The sequence below is a fragment of the Cebus imitator genome, unplaced genomic scaffold (genome assembly GCF_001604975.1).
Source record: "Cebus imitator isolate Cc_AM_T3 unplaced genomic scaffold, Cebus_imitator-1.0 Scaffold154, whole genome shotgun sequence".
Classification (NCBI taxonomy): domain Eukaryota; kingdom Metazoa; phylum Chordata; class Mammalia; order Primates; family Cebidae; genus Cebus; species Cebus imitator.
In genome coordinates, this window is record NW_016107469.1 from 486300 (window position 1) to 506091 (window position 19792).

General features: G+C 33.4%; 1 protein-coding gene across 2 annotated transcripts in view; it reads left to right on the plus strand.

The window, feature by feature from the left end:
- UNC13C (unc-13 homolog C) overlaps positions 1–19792 on the plus strand; it is a 625259-nt gene that overhangs the window by 409535 nt on the left and 195932 nt on the right. For both annotated transcript variants that reach the window (XM_037743781.1, XM_017543349.2), the window contains exon 19: positions 12508–12593. In XM_037743781.1, the coding sequence (XP_037599709.1) occupies positions 12508–12593 (86 nt within the window). The remainder of the gene's footprint in view (positions 1–12507; positions 12594–19792) is intronic.

Below are 19792 nucleotides of genomic sequence, written 5' to 3' on the forward strand. Positions count from 1 at the left end.
GTAATCATTATGTGTAAATGTAATTATAGATTCTCTACATTCCTATGTCAATCTTCTTTTATTCATTACAGCTATTTTGAGATTCACCCATGTTATTATATGTTTCTTTTTATTTTTTGAGTAGTATTCCATTATACATATATACCACAATATGTTCATTCATTCATCTGTTAAATTAAAATTTGTATTTTTTCAAGATTTAGTTACTATAAATTTTTGTTTATAAGTCTTTGTATAGACATGCTCTTTTATTTCTCTTGGGTTATGTGACAAGTATGTATTTAATGTTAAGACTGCCAAACTGCTTTCCAAAGTGGCTGTACCATGCCAATATTTGATTTGATAAATTTTTTAATTTTAGGTATCCTAATAGACATATAATATTATCTATGATTTTAATTTGCATTTTTCTGAATCCTAATGATATTGTATTTTTTGTCTGCATATTTCAAATTCATATAACTTCTTTGGTAAAGTTTCTGCTCAAATCATTTTCCCATTTCCAAGTTAGGATGTTTATTTCATTATTGTTGAGGTGTAAAGGTCTACACTAGATAAATATCTGTCATCAGATATAAATGTTGCAATATATGCTTCTAGTTTATAACTTTCTTTTCCATTTTCTTACTAGTGTCTTTTGAAGAGCATAGTTACTGCGCATTTAAAAATTTTTTTAATGTAATAGTTCAATTTATTGATTAGTTTGTTTATAGTTTAAGATTTTTTAAGAATTCTATTTTAGATGTCTTTGCAATCTCCACAGTCAGCTTGCAACACCACAGTTGTCTTCTAGAAAATCTTATATTGCAGTCTATAATCCATTTCAAGTTAATACATATGGTGTGATAATCAAGTTTAACTTTCTTTGGTATTGTTTTCATGCAGTTGTACATTTTTTGACTCTACCTGTTGAAAATATTATTTTCCCATGGAATTGCTTTGGCAACCTGGTGAAAAATCAACTGATTATATATGTAAGAGGCTAATTCTGAAGTTTTTTGTATTCTGTTCCATTAATCTATATATCCATAATGATACCAGTACGGCACACCTTGGTCACTGTTGTTTTATAATATATCTTTAAATATTGTAGTAAAATTTATTCAACTTTATGTTTTTGAAAATTGTTTGGTTATTCTAGTTGCTTTGCAATTTCATTTAAATTTTGGATCAGTTTGTCAATTTCTGTGGGAAAAATACCTGCTGGACTTTTGATTAATATTGCATTAAATATGTAGATCAATTTGGGGAAAAATGAAAACAGCAATATTGAATTTTATAATCCATTAACATGGTATGTACATTCATTAAGGTCTTATTTAATTTCTCAAAGCAGCAGTTGTCCATTTTAATAAACAGGTGTTGCATGTGCTTTGTTAATTTGTTTCTAAGTATTTTTATTACTATCTTTAATGGTTTTTTTAATTCCAATTTCTCATTCTTTGGTCATAGTGCATAGATGCACAAATATACATCTTCAGCCTTTCTCGGTTTACTTTTTTGTAGGTTCCTTATGATTATTTAAATAAATTATATTTTTGTCTAAAATAAAGATGGTTTTACTTATTTCTTTCCAATTTGTCTGTATTTTAATATTTTTCTTGCCTTATTGCTGTGACTAAAATCTACAATACAATGTTGACCAAAATTAGTGAAGAACAGGAATTCTTGCTTTCTTCCCAATCTCCTAAGGAAACCATAGAGACATTTACCATTGAATAATGATGTTAACTAAATGTTTTTCATGGATAATTCTTTATCAGGTTAAGGAAGTTCTCTTCTGTTCCTATGATGCTGAAAGTTTTTATCATGAAAGGGTGTTGGATTTTGTCAAATATCTTTTCTATTCATAATGGGGGGATAATCATGCAATTTTGCTTTTGAACAATCAGTATCATGAATTATGCTAAGGAATTTTAAACTTCAAACCAACCTTGCATTCCTTGGACAATCTTGCAATTCCTGGGACATGATCTTGATGTAAAATCTTTCCCATATATTATTATATTTTATTTGATAAAATTGTGTTAAGTATTTTTACATTTGTGTTTATGAGGATATTGGTCTACAGTTTTATTTTTTTATAATGTCTTCTTCTAGTTTATGTATCAATGTAATGATGGCTTTATAGAATGAGTTAGAAAGAATTTCCTCCAGTTTGATTTGCCAAAAGAGTTTTTATAAAATGGACCATTTCTTTTGAGTGCTTGATAGAATTTACCGGAAAAATCATCTGGGCTTAGAGTTTTGTTGTAGGAAGTTTTTTAACTAAAAGTTTTATTTCTTCATTGGATATAAAGCTATTCATTTTACCTATTTGTTCAGCTTAGTTTTTTATAGTTTGTGTCTTTCAAGGAAATTTTCCATTTAATTTAAGGAGTGAAATTTTCTATCGTAGTTTATTTATGAGAGTCTATTATTATTCCCTTTATGCCTATTAAATCTGAACTGATTTTTCCTTTCTTATCCTTAGTATTGGTATTTTGTGTCTTCCCTTTTGTCCTGTCCAACTGACTGAACATTTATAAATTTTATTGTTCTTAAAAAACAGCTTTTGATTTTATTCAATGTTTTGTTTTTTGTTTTAAATTAAATTAACCATTTTTTCTCATTTTTTAATTATTGTCTTTCTTCTGATAGTGAAGATAAATGTTAACTGGCTATAGGAGTAATCCAGTGAGTACATATGAAAGCCTCGTATAAGATGATGGAGAGTTAAGTTCAGATTTGTGAAATATTAAGGAAATAAATCCAAAGATCTTTATGAATAAATGCATTGAGTAGAGTTCTAAGGAAAAAAAGTAGAGACCACTGAAATATTTGTAGGCACATCATTTTTGGAGATAAGAAATATATGAGGAAGTATCAACTTAAAGAAGTACACAGTAACTTACATTTTGATATACAGAGATTTGGTTACCTGTGTGACTTCTAAGCATTACATGCAACAGGCAGCTGTACACATAGATATGAAAGTCCTTTAGATTGATATCAATTAAATATATAATGTAGGGAAGTTTCACTATATGTGCCTAAAAGTAATAAATCTTAATTATTTCTAAATATTCAGAAAATTTTACTCATTTTACTTAAACTAACATGACTTTATATTACTTTGTTTTTGTTATGCAGACCAAAACATATGCAGAAATATGTTTCATCCATTCTGTTATCTCATTTGTTTGCATGCATTGTACTATCATGTGTAATTTCTTTGTTTTCTCCAAAAGTATACGTACAGTGAAGTCTTGACTCATTTTCTCTCTGCATTAAGTGTAGATAGCAGAAAGTATCTCAATGTATTGAGTAGAAAATGGACCAATTTTAAAAGGTTGTCTTTTCTATTTGCAAGGATAAAATATGCTTATTTCTCCCCTCTAAGGGCTATGTGATGTGCCAGAACATTAGTTTTAGATTGCATATTTTTAAAGATAGTATATTCGATTTGCTAAAATGAGTAAGTTTAGGTTTAAGCTACTTTGATCAGGAATTTGCCTTTTGTTCTTTCTGTTTTGGAAATAATGTTGTTCAGAGTATTAAAGTTATTGATTTGTTTGCTTACACTATGGTTTCCCCAAGTTATTTTTATATTTAAGAAATTGTTATGAAAGTGTTCATCTTACTAGAAAGTACAGAGACTATGCAGTAGAGTCCTGTATATCCATATTTCAAATTCAACAGTTATCAAAATTTTGTGATTATTTTCTTCATCTGTACTCTTGAGTTTTCACTTTTTTTTTTCTCTTGGCTGAATTATATTAAACAAACTCAGATATCTTATCATTTCATCCTTTCTTAGTTCAGTGTTTATCCCTAAAAGTCATGGCTTTCTTTCGCGCATCACAACGAATAACATTAACAGTAATGCCCTGGTATTATGTAATCCCTGTTCCATAATCAGATGTTTCTGATTTTCTTTAAAGACAATTTTTTACATTGTTTTGGTTCAATCAGGATCCAGATAAGGTATAATCATTCCATGTGGTTGTTATGATCTATAAGTCTCCTTCATACTAGTTAAGTCCCCCCTCCCTTTTTTATTTATACCATTGACTTCTGAAAGAAGTTATGTTCATTATCCTTTAGAACATGCCACTGTTTCTGTTATTCTATTTGCATCCTTGTGATGCTATTTAACTTGTTCCTTCATAGGCAGTACTCTCCACAGCTGAACATTTTAGATGAATTTTTTTAAAGAACACTTCTCAAGTGACTGTGTATACTTCATCCTCTGTCACTTCAGGTAGTCCATTATCTGGTTATTCCCTTAAGGTGATGCTAACATTGATTAATGCTGACAGCCTTATTTCTGCTTTGAAAATTCCTTCATCAACCTTTCCTCTAATGGTTTCATTTATTTATGATCACTTCAGAATTTGCTATTTCATTAGGGATGACAAAATTGTGGTTTCATAAGTTCATCATTTCTTCAACATTTATTCTTTGGAATTTTTTGTAAAGAAGAACTTTCATTAATTAGGGTTACTTAGTTGGTTGCTCTGATATATAGTAAATACAGGAAAGATGAGATAAATATTTAATTCTTTCTTTTAACTTAAAGTATTTTATCTCATTCTTTTCTGCTCTACTGAACTTTTATTATTTTTCATTATCAGTTTCATTTCAATTTAATAAATATGTATTGAACACTTAATATATGCCAGGCACTGTGCAAGGTTGCAGTCACAAATATTTAATTGGTAAAAGAGATATGTAAAAGATTAATCAGGAGTCTGAAAATGGTTAACTACTCTGGCTGCCACAGTCACAATCATTCTGTGATTAAACTTGTCCTCCTACACACCCTTGTTGATGCAACCTTATGAGAAAAAATTTGCACAATAGGGAAAACTGTGTTTAATCTCTGACTGTACCAAGAAACCCTAAGAATGAGTCAGCTAACAGGGAGACTAGACACTGAAAATTTTAAAATTGGAGATTCCTATAGTAGGTGATCCAAAATTAAGAATAAATCAAAATGAAGTATAAACAGGAATGAAGATAGAGTTGAAAGAGAAGAATGTAGTTAACAGTGAGTGGAGGGAAAGAATGCTTAGAAGGAAAAGTGGATAGAAGAGCAGAGTCACATACTGGAGGACTTTGTGCATCAGGATCCCCATCTCTGGTAATTCAATGCACTCCTCAGTGCTGCCTGAAACTCTGAAGAAGCATCTTGTCTATTTTGTCTGAGGGTCTATGAATCCTGACTCCAGGGCTTTTGACTCCAGTTGACAGAGTTCAGCTTTTCTTGGATTCTAATAAAATATGGTAATGCAATTTAATCTTTCTTCTCCATTACCCAAAGTATCCTTACAAAAATTACTTTTTAATTATTTGTAGTTACTTGAGCCTCTGATTTTTAGAACCAAATTAGCAGAACTAACCTAATATAATATTATATGGAATGACATATGTATTCCAATATAGTTGCAGTTTGTTTGCTGTTGAAATGTTTTAAAAAAAATGCTTTAATTTGAATTCTTGGCATCTAGGCGAACAGTTCATTTCATACAAGTGATCAGTTTTGCAGACCTAGAGTTCACAATGGGCAGAACAGATAGTGAACAAACCCACAGATCTGTTATAAAATTTTACCTGACACACTAATGATATAAAGTAAAATTTCAAAAGTAATTTTTAAAATTGTTACTTATGTTAATTATAGCCATTTTGAATTTTAAATCAGATCAAGTATGTTTCTCTGCAGTTTCCCAAAATAATACTATAAATGAAAGAATTCAAATACTTTTCTAACTGCACAACAGTACTGTCAAATAATGCTTACCAAGAATTGTGCTAATTCAAACGCCTCTGAAGATTTCAGTCTTCTACCTCCCTGACCACATATCACAGAGGCAAAAAAGAGTTGATCTTCAATGTTTCAAGGTTTGTTATGCTTGTTACAACTAGATATTTACATGTTATAAATGTCATAATCATTATATAGGGAACCATGGAGAATTAACTGGAGCCAGGCGCTATTCTAAGCATTTTTACAGTTTAATGTTTAATTCTAAATGTATTCTAATGATATCAGCACCATTGTCTTCCCCAAATTGCAGATGATGAAACTGAAGCACAGAGGGGACTAACTTACCCAAAATCACATATCTAGTAATAAGCAGAATCAAATGTAAGCAACCCTTTGAAATAACAAAAGGGTTAATATTAACGGAAGGATCACATAAGTAAGATGATGAGTGTTAACCCTTCTGAACATTTCTGATATTTTAATGATTAATCTGGATCTGATTGCAATATCTTTAGATTTCCTATGTTTTAGAAATTAGGAGGCAAAACTTAACTTATGAGACCATATCAGGATTTGCAGAGATAATGCACAAAAAGCACCTGGCCTAGTGCCTGCATTGAGTAGATGCTCCACCATGGTAATCTCCATCTCTGCTCTACGCCTTAATCTCCCTGCCCTGCAATATGAACATGAGGACTTGCTTTTACCAGGTGTTGCAGCTTGAGAAACCGTTATCTAAACTCAGTAAATTCTGTTGATTATTTACCCCATGCACATTACACAAGTTATTTAGGCTGTCTCTGGCCTGGCCATGTCCAACTCCTTTGTCATACTAACAGATGGTATTTTTATCGGCTTATGCAATGCTGATTTCAATAGTTAACATAGGACTCATGCTGCTTGTCCTAACTACTTGGGAGAATGAGGCAGGTGGGTCTCTTGATCCCAGGAATTCAAGGCTGAAGTGAGCTATGATTGTACCACTGCACTCCAGCCTGGGTGACAGAGCAGGATCCTGTCTCTGACATAAATAAATAAAAGCTTTCAAAAAGTGTGAGCCAGGGGCAATGGCTGTAATCCCAGCACTTTGGAAAGCCAAGGCAGGAGGATTTCCTGAGGCCAGGAGTTTGAGATCAGCCTGGGAAACATAGCAAGATTCCGTCTGAACAACAACAACAACAACAACAAACACAAAAATTAGCCAGGCATTTTGCTACATTCCAGTAGTCCCAGTTATTAAGGAGACTGAGGTAGAAGGGTCTGCCTGAGCCCAGGAGGTGGACGCTGCGGTGAGCCAAGGGAACGCTCTGGGCAACAGCCTGGACAACAAAGAACCTGTCTTAAAAAAAAAAATAGTTAATCTAGATAGATTCACAATTTTATTTTTCTTGTTAAAATTAAATATATTCTTAAATATCACAGTTCATTAAAATAATGCCTTAGGTTATAAATGAAACAAAGAAAAACCCAAAAGATAAAAGGGTGATTGGCTTTAAATGGCATTTATGATGAACTTGCTTTATGGTACAAGACAACCTAAGTACAAAAGGAAAGACTTTCACCAAGGCATTAATTTGTAAGAATAGCTTGTAATTTACTAGTGGAACCCTGATTACTGAAATGTATGCTTAATTGTTCACTACATTCATGGTAATAGCAGTTAATTGCACTAATGCATGTCAAGTATCTTAAGTGAAGAACATACTAACAAAAGCTTAATATGTTTTATAATGTAAAAAGGGCATAACAAACTCTACTAAATTCTAGTTATGACAAAAAAATTTCAGTTGTGTACATGACAGGCAGTAACAAAGAATCATAGCTTACTTGTTTGTAATAATCAACATACTTTTCTTCAAAGTCAAACTGCATATCAAAATAATACTTCATGTTTAATGGATTCTAATTGTATCCATTGTGACTGATGAATTACTATTATCAAATTTGGCAGTGGCAGATTATGTTTTCTTTATTTCACTAATAAATTTGCAGGATAATAAATTGGGTTATTAAATTATTGTATCTCATAAGATTCAAGATTTAAAACATTTGTGCTTTGAAAAATTGCTGCAAATTGAAAACAGGAGACAGTCACGTAATGGTGGAATGGATTCATTATTTTGTTAAACCTCCTCTTTATAAATGGTAGATTAAGTTAAGCTATTACTGCATTGAAAATGAAGAAGTGGAGCTATACATTAGAGAATTTAATTTGTGCACAAGAAAACACATAGAAATACCACCTCACACCAGTTAGAATGGCAATCATTAAAAAATCTGGAGACAACAGATGGTGGAGAGGATCTGTGGCATTTTTTTTTAAAGATTGTTTTGTCTATTTGTGTTATTTCTTGGTTCCATGTGAATTCAGAATCGTGTTTTTTTTTTTCTAATTCTTTGAAAAATGTAATTTGCCAAAATGCTTTCCATAACAACTATAATATTTTTCATTCTCAAAAGCAGTGTGTCAGAGTTTCAGCTCCTCTGCATCCTTGCATCTTTGCTATCCCTTAATATTGTTGGGCTTTTGCCTTTTTTTTAAAGCTATTGTATTAGACATGCAGTGGTATCACATCATAGTTTTATTGGCAAGTATCTAATGACTAACAATGTTGAGCCTATTTCCATGTGTTTATTTCACATCTAATTTTTTTCTCTACTGAAGTGTCATTTAAATCACTTGCCTATTTTCATTGGGTAATTTTTTACTCCATTACTGAGATTTTAGTGTGATGTATATATCTTGGATATAAGTCCTTTATCAGACACATGTTTTGCAAATTTTCTTCTCCCTGTCTGTGGCTTATCTGTTTTCTCAACAATGTCTTTTGAAGATCAGATTTTAATTCATTAAGTTCCATTTATCAATATTCTATTTTATGGATCACAATTTTGAATTGTATCTAGACAATTTTTGCCTAATACAAGGCCACGAAGATTTTCTACTATGTTTTCTTTTAGAAGTTTTATGGTTTTAGGTTTGGCATTTTGGTCTATCTCTGGTTTATTTTAAGTTAAATTTTTAATTTGTTGTAAGGTATGAGTCAAAATCCTTTTATTTTTTTTTGCATGTCGATATTCAAGTGTTTTAGCATCCCTTGTTGAAAAGACTATCCTTCCTTCACTGACATACTGTTAAACATGTTGAAAATTAGCCAGTCTTGTATTTGAAGACATTCTGTATGAATTATTATAGTTTCATAGAAACCTGCAAATACAAGTAATGTTTGTTCTTTACCTTTTAAAAAAACATTTTTTTTTTTTGTCTTCTGATGTTTTTACTTTGCTGTGTCTATTGTAGAATCAGTTTGTTAACTTCCACAAGAAATTCTATTGGACTTTTGATTGAGATTGCATTGAATCTGTAAATCAATTTGAGAAAAGATAAAATTCTAGCTTTATTGAGTATATCAGTCAATAAAGAAAATATATTTATTTAGGCCTTAGTTTATTTCTTTTCTCAATACTTTATAGTTTTCTTTATGTAAATCTTATACCTATTATCTTAGATTTCTAACTAAGCATTTAATACTTTTTGATGCTGATTAGTCTATTTTGATGCTGCTATAAGGCACACACCTGTAGTCTCAGCTACTCAGGACACTGAGGCAGTAGAATCACTTGAACCTGGAAGGGAGAGGTTGCAGTGAGCCAAGATGGCGCTACTATACTCCAGCCTGGGTGACAGAGTGAGACTCCATCTAAACAAAAAATCCCCGAGACTAAGTAATTTATAAAGAAAAGAGGTTTAATTGACTCACAGTTCCACATGGTGAGGGAGGCCTCAGGAAACATAATCATGGTGGAAGGTGAAGGGGAAGCAGGCACCTTCTTCACAAGGCAGAAGGAGAGAGATGAAAGCACAGGAGGGAACTGCCAAACACTTTTAAAACCATCAGATCTCGTGGGCATTCACTCACTGTAAGAGAACACCATGGAGGAAACTGCCCCCATGATCCAATCACCCTCCTACCTCTACCCATCGGCATTTCAGATCCCTCCCTCAACATGGGAGTATTATAATTTGAGATGGGATTTGGGTGGGGACATAGAGCAAAACCATATCAGATGCTATTATAAAGGATACTTTTAATTTCAATTTTCAATAATTCATTGGTAGTATGCAGAAATACATGACTTTGTATTTTGTGACCTATTTAGTAGCTTTTTAAATTAGTTTTTTAGACATTTTCTATGCAGACAATTTTAGTATGTTATTTTTATGTAGACAATCATGTCTGTGAATAGTTTTATTTCTTCCTTTGTTATCTATATGCCTCTTACATATTTCTCTTGCATTTTAACAGAATTTAGGAACTCCAGTACAATGGTCCATAGAAATATTGAGAGTCAACATCATTGCCTTCATCCTTAAGTATCAAGTATGAGACTTACCTGTAATTTTAGCAATAGGGTTTTGTAGACTATCTTTATAAGGTTAAGAAAGTTCACTTTAATTACTATCTTTCAGAAGGATTTAAAATCACGAATGGAGGTTGAAGTTTGTCAGATACTTTTTTGGCATCTATTGAGATGATCTTAAAATTTTTCTCCCATAGTCTAATAATATGGTAAATTATGTTGATTCATTTTTGAAGGTTGAATTGATGTTGCATTTTTGGGATAAACTTCTCTTGATCATAATGTATTATTCTTTTTATATATTGTGAGATTAAATTTGGTATTTTTTGTTGAAGATTTTTACATCTATGTTTATAAGAGATTATTTAGTTTTGTGTGTTTTATATATATATATATAATATATTATATATAATATATATTATATATATATATTATATGTATATATAATATATATATAATATATATATATTATATGTATATATAATATATATATAATATATATATGTTTATAAGAGATTCTTTAGTCTTTTTGTGTTTCTTGTATCTTGTACTGTAAAGCTAATATAATCTTACTTTATTCTTGATTCAAATAAATTAAAATAATTAAGCAATTTAGCCCTTTTATAAACATAAAGAACTCTTATTATATTACTTATAATTCAGATGCTGCATACTAGTTACATAAAATCTAATGTACTATAAAATGTATGATGCTAATATTTATGCTCAAACTAATCCTTTTGAAATAAATTGTCTAGCGTTATTTTTATATCAATAAATAAAATTTAATATTGAAAACCAATTTACATGTATTCAGCTTTGTTAAATTTTTTGAGAAGCATTCTGAACTTAAATACTTGATAAATACTTGTAAAGCTTCTGGATTTAAGTTTTAAAATCAAATATCTTATTAGATAAGTTGATACAATTGGCAGTCAGTAAGGGAGATTGATGCAACACACTCTGATTTTGATGAAAATATATGGACTAGAGTAGTTCTATATTTGTCAATAGTCTTTTCTTATTTAGGTTGTCCTGAGGTCATATTTCTTAGGTAACATCTTCCATACAGGACTATACTCTTTTGTTCATTTGGACTCCCAAATGTAGATGAATGTGAGAGCTATTTCTGTTCCTGTGTACATGTGTACATGTCTATATTCATTTTATATCTTTTTTATTCATGTGTACATGTCTATATGCATTTTATATCTAGAGAGAAAATACTTCTAGTCTTACATTCTGGCATGATGTGAATGTTTATATTGTAATGAAAGGACTCAGCCATCATATTCATTGGGCTTGTATTACTTAGGAGTCTTATCATGAAATTGAAAACATATGCAAAAAAATAAATAAATTTTTAGAAGCAGTCAGAATCTTGTTTTCAACCTAAGCTTGTTTAGTCTAAAACACAGACCTGCATAGAAATTCTAGGGTACAGATTAGTGGGTGTCTACCATGGGCCATTTTGCCAGAGGGATTGAGGATTCTTTGTTGAAGTAATTCACATGAAGATAATAGATAATAGAAAAAGCAGAAGTACTTAAATTTGATTCAAAGAAAATGGTTGAGGGACATATATAAGGTGTGATTTTTTTAGCGTCATATGTTGTTTGCTATTCAGCTTCATCTGCTCTACCCTCAAAAATGAAACATGAAAAGATGGAGTTGGCTGGGCCTGGTGGCTCATGCCTGTAATCCCAGCACTCTGGGAGGCCAAGGTGCGTGGATCACATGAGGTCAGGAGCTCTAGACCAACCTGACCAACATGGTGAAATCCTGTCTCTACTAAACACCAGAAATTAGTCAGGCATGGTGGCACACACCTGTAATCCCAATGACTTGGGAGGCTAAGGCAGGAGAATCACTTGAACCTGGAAGGCAGAGATTGCAGTAAGCCAAAATTGCACCACTGCACTCTAGCCTGGGCGACAGAGTGGGACTCTGTCAGAAGAAAAACGAGGAAGAAGGAGAAGAGGAGGAGGAAGGAAGAAGGAGAAAGAATGAAAGAGGAGAAGGGAAAGGGGGAGGAGGAGAAGGAGGAAGAAGAGGGAGGAGAAGAGGAGAAAAAAGAAGTTGTCTTTGATAAAATTGAAGGAGCTCTTGAGACACAAGCACTCATCAGAAGACATCCACAGGGAGCCCCAGGCACCATTACTTTGGCACTAATATAATGAAGTCTCTTTACTTACCACCCAATAATTTTTTAACATTAAACCCTACTGTGTAACTTTTTGGTCCTACTTATGAAAGTTCATAAAGAGAAATGTCATAAATAAAACTATTTATGAACTATACAATAACTACTATGGTATATTTGTAAAACGATGTATTTTGGTTTTGGGTACGTTGTTCTTTTTCATACACTAATAAAATGTGTTTGATTTTAGGTTTCCTCAAGAACTGAACATGGGAAAAATAAGTGCCGAAATTATGTGGACTCTTTTTGCTCTGGACATGAAATATGCATTAGAAGGTAATTATAAATGTTTATATTTATTAGAATACATGTTAGAGTTAAATGGTGAGTTTGTGTTCTTGGCTTTAAATGTTAAGAATTAAAACATTAATTATTGTGATCGGTTTAGTTTTCATATGATAGAAAGATAGGGTCTCAAAGTACTCAAAAAGCCCTCAAGAAGCTACACATTTCTAATTATATGGTCTAAGTTCTGGTATCATAAGAATATTTCACTGATAGGATTATGCTCATATGCAAGAATACTCTATGGTAGTTCATTTACCAAAACAGGCCATATTGAGGGGGCGGGTGAATATTTAGTCCAGGTATTTGTCTATGTGGACTTGGAAATAGTATTTACAGGGAGGCAGGTCAAAATCCTACCGAGTTTACACAAGAGCAATGGCAGGGGTCTTCACCCAAAACTCCACCTTGAATAAGTATAAATCATACAATGTAAGAAAGAGGAATACAGCTCTAAGTTAAACAATTCTATAAATATTCTCTGTGCACCCATACTGTGTTTACAGTTAGATATAGAACCATACATCAGGTTATTATCCTGTTGAAACTGACAACCTCATAGAAAACTTTCTTTGTACTTATTCAACAAATATATATTGAGGCCATAGATACTAAATGACCATTGATGCACTGGATGTAGGGGATGTAACAGTGAACAAGGTAACCCTGGTCCCTACCCTTATCGAGATCATGGAGAAGGACTACAAGAATGCAGACAGTTGCAATATGGAGTGGTGAGGACTAATGATGACAGTGTCTGGAGAAGCACCTATATCAGTCCTGGGGCTAGCGGTGAAGGCAAGCTTACTAGAGACTTCCTCTAAGAAAATGTAACCTTGATAAAGACCTACAGGATAGGTAGGAATAAGAAGAGCTTTTGGTAGAACAGAGCACTAGCAATTAGAGAGAGCACAAGGGGCATTTGATAAATCAGAGAACTCAGTGGGCCCAATGAGCAAGAAAAGGGTAGCAAGAAGTAAGACAGGAGAAATTAACAGGGACAAGCAGACAGGGCCTTGTGGGCCATCATGAGGAGTTTGACACTAAGAAATAAAGTCTCATAAAGGATTTTCAGCAGGTGCTCGTCTTATTTAGATTTGCAACTTAGCAAAATTGTTTTGATTACAAAATGGAAAGTAGGTTGGGAGAGTTAAGACAGGTTTTAGAGAGTTCATGTTAATCATGCCACTGTTTAATAGCTTTCCTGGACCAAGATGCAGAGGAAAACATTCAGTTTTTCTTACTCAGAAAAAAAAAAAAAAAAAAAATAAAAAAAAAAAAAAAAAAAAAAAAAAAAAAAAAAAAAAAAAAGATACACAATGGATCATAATACCTAGTTTTCTGATAAAGTCAAGCTGTCCCACTCACAAATAGAGAGATTTATCTCATCTTTAAAATCACACCAGAACTGCCCAGAGGTACAATTCCTTGCTTTGCAATGAGGTGTTTCTTCTCCAATTTATTAATGACCCAGCCCTTCCTACGTCTTCCATCTTCGCCTATTAACCACATCCTTTTACATCTCTCTGCTTTCATTATCTCTTTGGGACCCCAGAATTCTCTTAAATCGGACAAGAACCACCAGTCTACTCAGCAAATACATTTTTTTCAGATAGCATTTACTACCCTAGGCATATATTCTGCATTCTTTCTCCCTTCTTGAAAGCCTATCAGGCATCTGAAAATTTTTAGGGTCGACGTAGATTCTTAATCTCCTCTGTCAGAACCTGTTCTTCCCTGCTGCTCCCTATAGCAGTTATTGGTACCATCATTTATCCAGTGACTTAAGCATGTATGGGTTATCATTGATTTCTTTATTGTCTTCATGATAATAAAAGTTTATTCCTGCATGAGGGATTTTTTGGCCTGCTGCTCTGATGCCTCATTTTTTCTTCCAACCAGTCTTCATAGGCAGCCATGTAGGGCTCAGCTAACAACATCTCCTCAGAGATTTTTCTCGCCACATTATCTATAATAGCTCCCAGGAATAACTTTACTTTAATCTGCTGCATAGCAACTAATTATATTTTATTTGTTTGTTCATTTGATTATTTCTTATGTGTCTTTTTTGCCACAATGTAATTTTGTCTATGATTCTTACCAACATATCTACATTGTCTATAATGATGCCTTGAAAATAGAAGCTACTCAATAACTACTTGTTGAATTAATAAATTACAAAGTTTACCATCTAATCTCAACTCAGTGGATTAGCGGAAAGGGCAGTAGAGGAGACATCAATTTGTGACCTTCTTTTGCTGTGTGACCTTGGGAACATTTCAAGAGCACATCTTTGTGTTTCACTGTTCCTCCCCTTTTGTTTGAGTAGAATAAAATTCAGTACATTTTGAAACATTTAATGTTTTTTTGTATCATAATGTTGTATAAGCCAAATGTTATAGAAAGTTGATAATTAACTTTACCATTTAAGTTGTATTAATCTTAGAGTAAATTTAACTGGGGACTTAGGTACAACTTTGCATGACAGTATTTTTCATATTATCAATGAGTAATAGATCATGATTCAGCATACTTCATATATATTTTGAAGATTAAAATGTTTTAATGTTTTTTAGTGGAATAGACAGTCTTATGAGTGACATTTTCAATTGTATGAGATTGGAGGTTTTTGAGAAAAAAAAGAAAAGAACTATGTTAACCATGTGTCAGTCCATAACACAAGCCTGGCATGTAATAGGTACTCAATAAATTATGGCTGCATGAAAATCAAAGGTTCACTAAAGCAGTGTGTAAATGAATATATGTGTGTAGATTAGCTACATATTTCAGAATTATTTTCATTTAGATTAGAGCCAGGCTGTTGTACATTGTTAAAATTTCCTATATGTTTTCTAATCCATTCTGTGTTGAGGTACATTGTTCCTCAGTTTAATTGTCCATATGGATATTTGCACAACAGAATAGTAACACTTAAGCTCATCAGAATGCCCTGTAGCCTCAATCGTTACCCAAAGGCTTTCTAATATATAACAATCTATTTTACATTAGCAAACACAGCCCACAGAACATATGGCAAAACACTGCTTTTACAAGATAGAGTCACAGTTTAGCCATCAAACAGATTTCACAGGCTGGTTAATAAAAATCAGCTGTCAGGCTGTCTAATACAAAGTCTAAAAATATCCCATTAAATCCCCTATGTCATTTTAATGGGGAAATGGAGATCAGTGAGAATAAATGTTGAGAAGCAGGGCAAAACCAAGGTGGACAGATGTGTTTCAGCCCCACCTTCCTCTGCTGGTTCTTCAGGTTTCTTCCCACATTCTGTCTGCCCTGCCCCTTCTTATGAGCACCTGGTGCACTCAGGGTTTGCCAAGAGATGAAACACACAAAAGCGTTTGGGGCGTCCTGGTTATCCCTTCCAAAACATCTGAAATCAAAATAAGGAAATAAACACATTATAATTAAAAACTGGGATGGTGGGGGGGTGGCAAATGCACCCTGCATACACTGATGAGCTAGCTGTGGCCATGTGAGAATAAACATAAAAGACAATAAAATGGAAGCAAGAAATGAAGCATACTGGCATCTGCTTTTCAGAAATTTAGGAGATTTTTGACTGTTTTCATCTTTACATTGAAGGAGAGCATTGGCGTTAATTCCATTGACCTAAACTGGGAAGCACAAATACTTTTTCACACTTATAGTAAGTGCATTTCATAGGTTCCTCCACTGGCCATTGCCTTACAACCCGCCCACCCCCCTCCTCCCTTGCAGTTAAGTTGAAACCATTTGTTTTCTATATCTGGAGTGGATAGAGAAGGCAAACTCTGTGTAATTAATCTAAAACCATTCTGACTAAATTATTTGGTTTCTAAATAACATAAGAAAAATAGACATCTAGGAGTGTTTGTAATGCAATTATTTGGGTACACCTTTGACCATCTACTCAATCACCTTTTTATATTATTTCAGTAAAGGATAATTAAAATATGTTTACCTGAGTAATATTCCATGCTCTTTTGATAAAGATGAATACATCAGAGTAGGTATGTAATTAACTGGTCAGCCACTTTCTCTGGTGTAACTTAAAAAGTAATCAAATGGTAAGAACAGGGCTAAGCTAACTTCTCAGGCTATGAATGTCATCCCACTTGTAACAGGCAAATCTATTTGTTGAACACACAGCTGTGTGTTCTGATGTTATTAGAAGTTCGGTGGCTAATAACTTCAACGACTCTTAAGTCTGTTTTTCTATTATACAACAGTGAGCTTTAGCAGAATCTCACATAAATGGAAGTGAGTTTCCAAAAGCCCACTGAGCTGGTATTAGAATCAGAATATGGAGCATCACCTGTTTAGATATTTTTAATTAATATGTGGCCACCATACAAATAGAACCTAAGGTCGTGATGGGTATTTTATCCCTGCCTGAACTCAAGATTCTAGTTTTATCTCATGTAATTCTGCCTCTGGTTTTGAAATAAGGAACAACAGTGGACACTGACATTCAAGGATTTGGTTAAACCTGCTCCTCTGTGCTCCTAGAAAACACTGAGCTTTCTCACATTTCTCATTTGAGTTGGCATTAGAATTTAAGTTTCTTGTTAAGTCAATTCAGAGTCCATGTTGTCATGAATACAGCTGGTCTCTAACTGTTGAGCTTGGTACTCATTCAAGTGTGACAGCTTTCTTCTTTCTCTCCTAGGTGAGGCCTCAGGAGACTCTAAGGCTGAGACTGGGTTATCTTTTTCTCTCCCTCATGCAGCATACCCACTTTTCCAGCTAATTGTTTTAGTAACTAATTAGTTTTGGTGAGCTTAAGGGATCTGGTGAACAGATCCCCTGCAGTAGCACCAGAATAGTAAAAGAGAAACTCTTAGCTTAGATACCTAAAAAATAAAATGTTTAGGATTAGTGTATCAGTTACCTATTATGATATAATGAATTATCCCAAAATATAGTGGCTTGCAACATATATAAGTAGCTGTTGTTGTATGCTTGGTGGGCTGAAGGACTGCTTTCCTAGGTGCCATAATCCTATGGCTGTCTACAGGAGACCTCTGTTGTTCTCAGCTTGGGCCTCTTCATGAACCCCTTGACCATCTCCAAGACACAGCTGCTAGCTTTTCCCAAAGTGAACAATGCAAGAGAAAAGGCAGAAGCTGCCATCTTTATTATCTATGCTGTGAAGCCACACTCAGTCACTTCGACAATATCTCATTGGTTGCACAGTTCAGCTTGTTCAATGTGGGAGAGAGTAGGAGGATACGAACCCCAAGAGTCAAGAATCACTGGTATCATCTTGAAGGCTGGCTAGCAGTTATTAGTTTCCTCTCTGATCATTTCTTTAAAATATTGGCATATTCTTATTTTAGGACAGGTCTTTGTTTGTGGTGATTTTAAACAAAATTAATAGTCATTGTGGATAAAACCATTTTTCCCTTCCACTTTGTTTCTCTCAGCCCTTCCCATAACTGCAAGAAAATGAGATGAGCAAGCAACGACTCTTTAAATTTTATACAAACAAATTCTTGTCTAGGAGGCTAAAGCTCTTGTTAGTCCTTTCTGTTTTTTCTAGCCAAGCTCCTCTGGGAAGGGAAGTCTGGTTCACTGAAAAGAAATTAACCAGACACCCTCAGGAAATGCATTCATAGATCTCTTGTGCTCTCGTCATTTCAGAACAGTGTTTTTCAACACTGGCTGCATGTTAGAATCACCAGGGATAGAGTCTTGGCCTTTTAAAACTTGCCCAGATTTTTAATCTTATTTAGCAATTGCCTATTTAGCACTTGCTAGATACTGGTTTAAATGATTTACAAGTATTAACTTATTTGATTGCCACAACAAGCCTATGAAATAAATACTATCATTGTGCCCATTTTAGAAGGGTTATTTTGTCTGAAAACACATTTCAGTGATTTCAGCAATTGAATGGAAGAGCCAAGATTCCTGGTGGCTAGTATGTATTCATTCTAGTATGTATTCATACTAGATTGATGTATTCATTATTGAGTACCAGTGTTCATAGTGTTAATTACATTTTGGAAGCATTCTTTGAGAATCTGACAAAATATATTGAGTGTTTACTAGAAAAATGCTAAATAGCCTATACATCAAAACTCTGCATATATTCTCTCAAGGATATGTGTACAGATGCCGAATAGCCCAATGGTAGGCTTCTTCTCAGGATCCATGAACTGCAAATTCAAAACTTCTGCGTGCTAGAGCAGTGACTCTCCCTGGACCAGTAGCATCAGCTGGGCAGTTGATGGAAATGCAAATTGTCAGGCCCCACAGACATTCTGGGAATAGGGCCCAGCAATTCCTGTTTTAACAAGACTTCCAGTTGCATCTAATGTGCACCAAAGTTGAGAACCATTGCTCTAGAAAACTGCTATGTGGAAGCAGGTGATTTAACTAGCAAATGAACCCATTTTCCTGGTTCTTTGTAGACATCTTATTGTTCTTGGCTCATCCTTATGCAAGTAAAAAGTATATTCTATTAAAACTTTGTTTATTTGATAAAAATGATCACCAAAGGAAAATTAATTATGAATATTCATTTATTTTTTTATTAATACAAACCCTTATATGTCCTGTATTCAAGGAATTCCCAGAATGCTTGCTCTCTGCCAGGTATTATGCAAGCAAGGCTCAATGCAACACAACAGAGATGATCTCTGCCTTGAGAAACTTTGTACTTAACAATAGGCAAATAATTACATAAACAACCTTTTAATTATAAGATTTAATCAGTGATATAGATGAAAAGCATGTCCATTAGACATCTCTAACTTAACACATTTTAAATAAACCTAGAAGTACAACTTTCTCACCTAAATCCTGTTTTTCTCTTGGCCTTTTTTTATTACAGTAAAATATATTACCATATGCAGATTATCAGACATTATCTTTGATTCCTTTATTTCTCTTAGTTTACCACCATCTCCAGATACTGACATAGACAAATCCATAAATACTTACCTGTTCTACCTCCGAATCATATTTGGCTCTCACCCTTCTCTCCATCTCTTCTACCTTCAGCTAGTTCTAGCTGCAGACCTCCTTCACTTTGATACCTATAACGTTCTAAGTAGTTGGCACATTTCCATTCTTGCTTTCTTGTGTTCCATTAGCTCATAACATTCAGATTGACCTTCACACATTTAGATTACATCAAGATACTCTTTGATATATAGAAGTTTCCAAAGGCTTCCTCTTTCTTT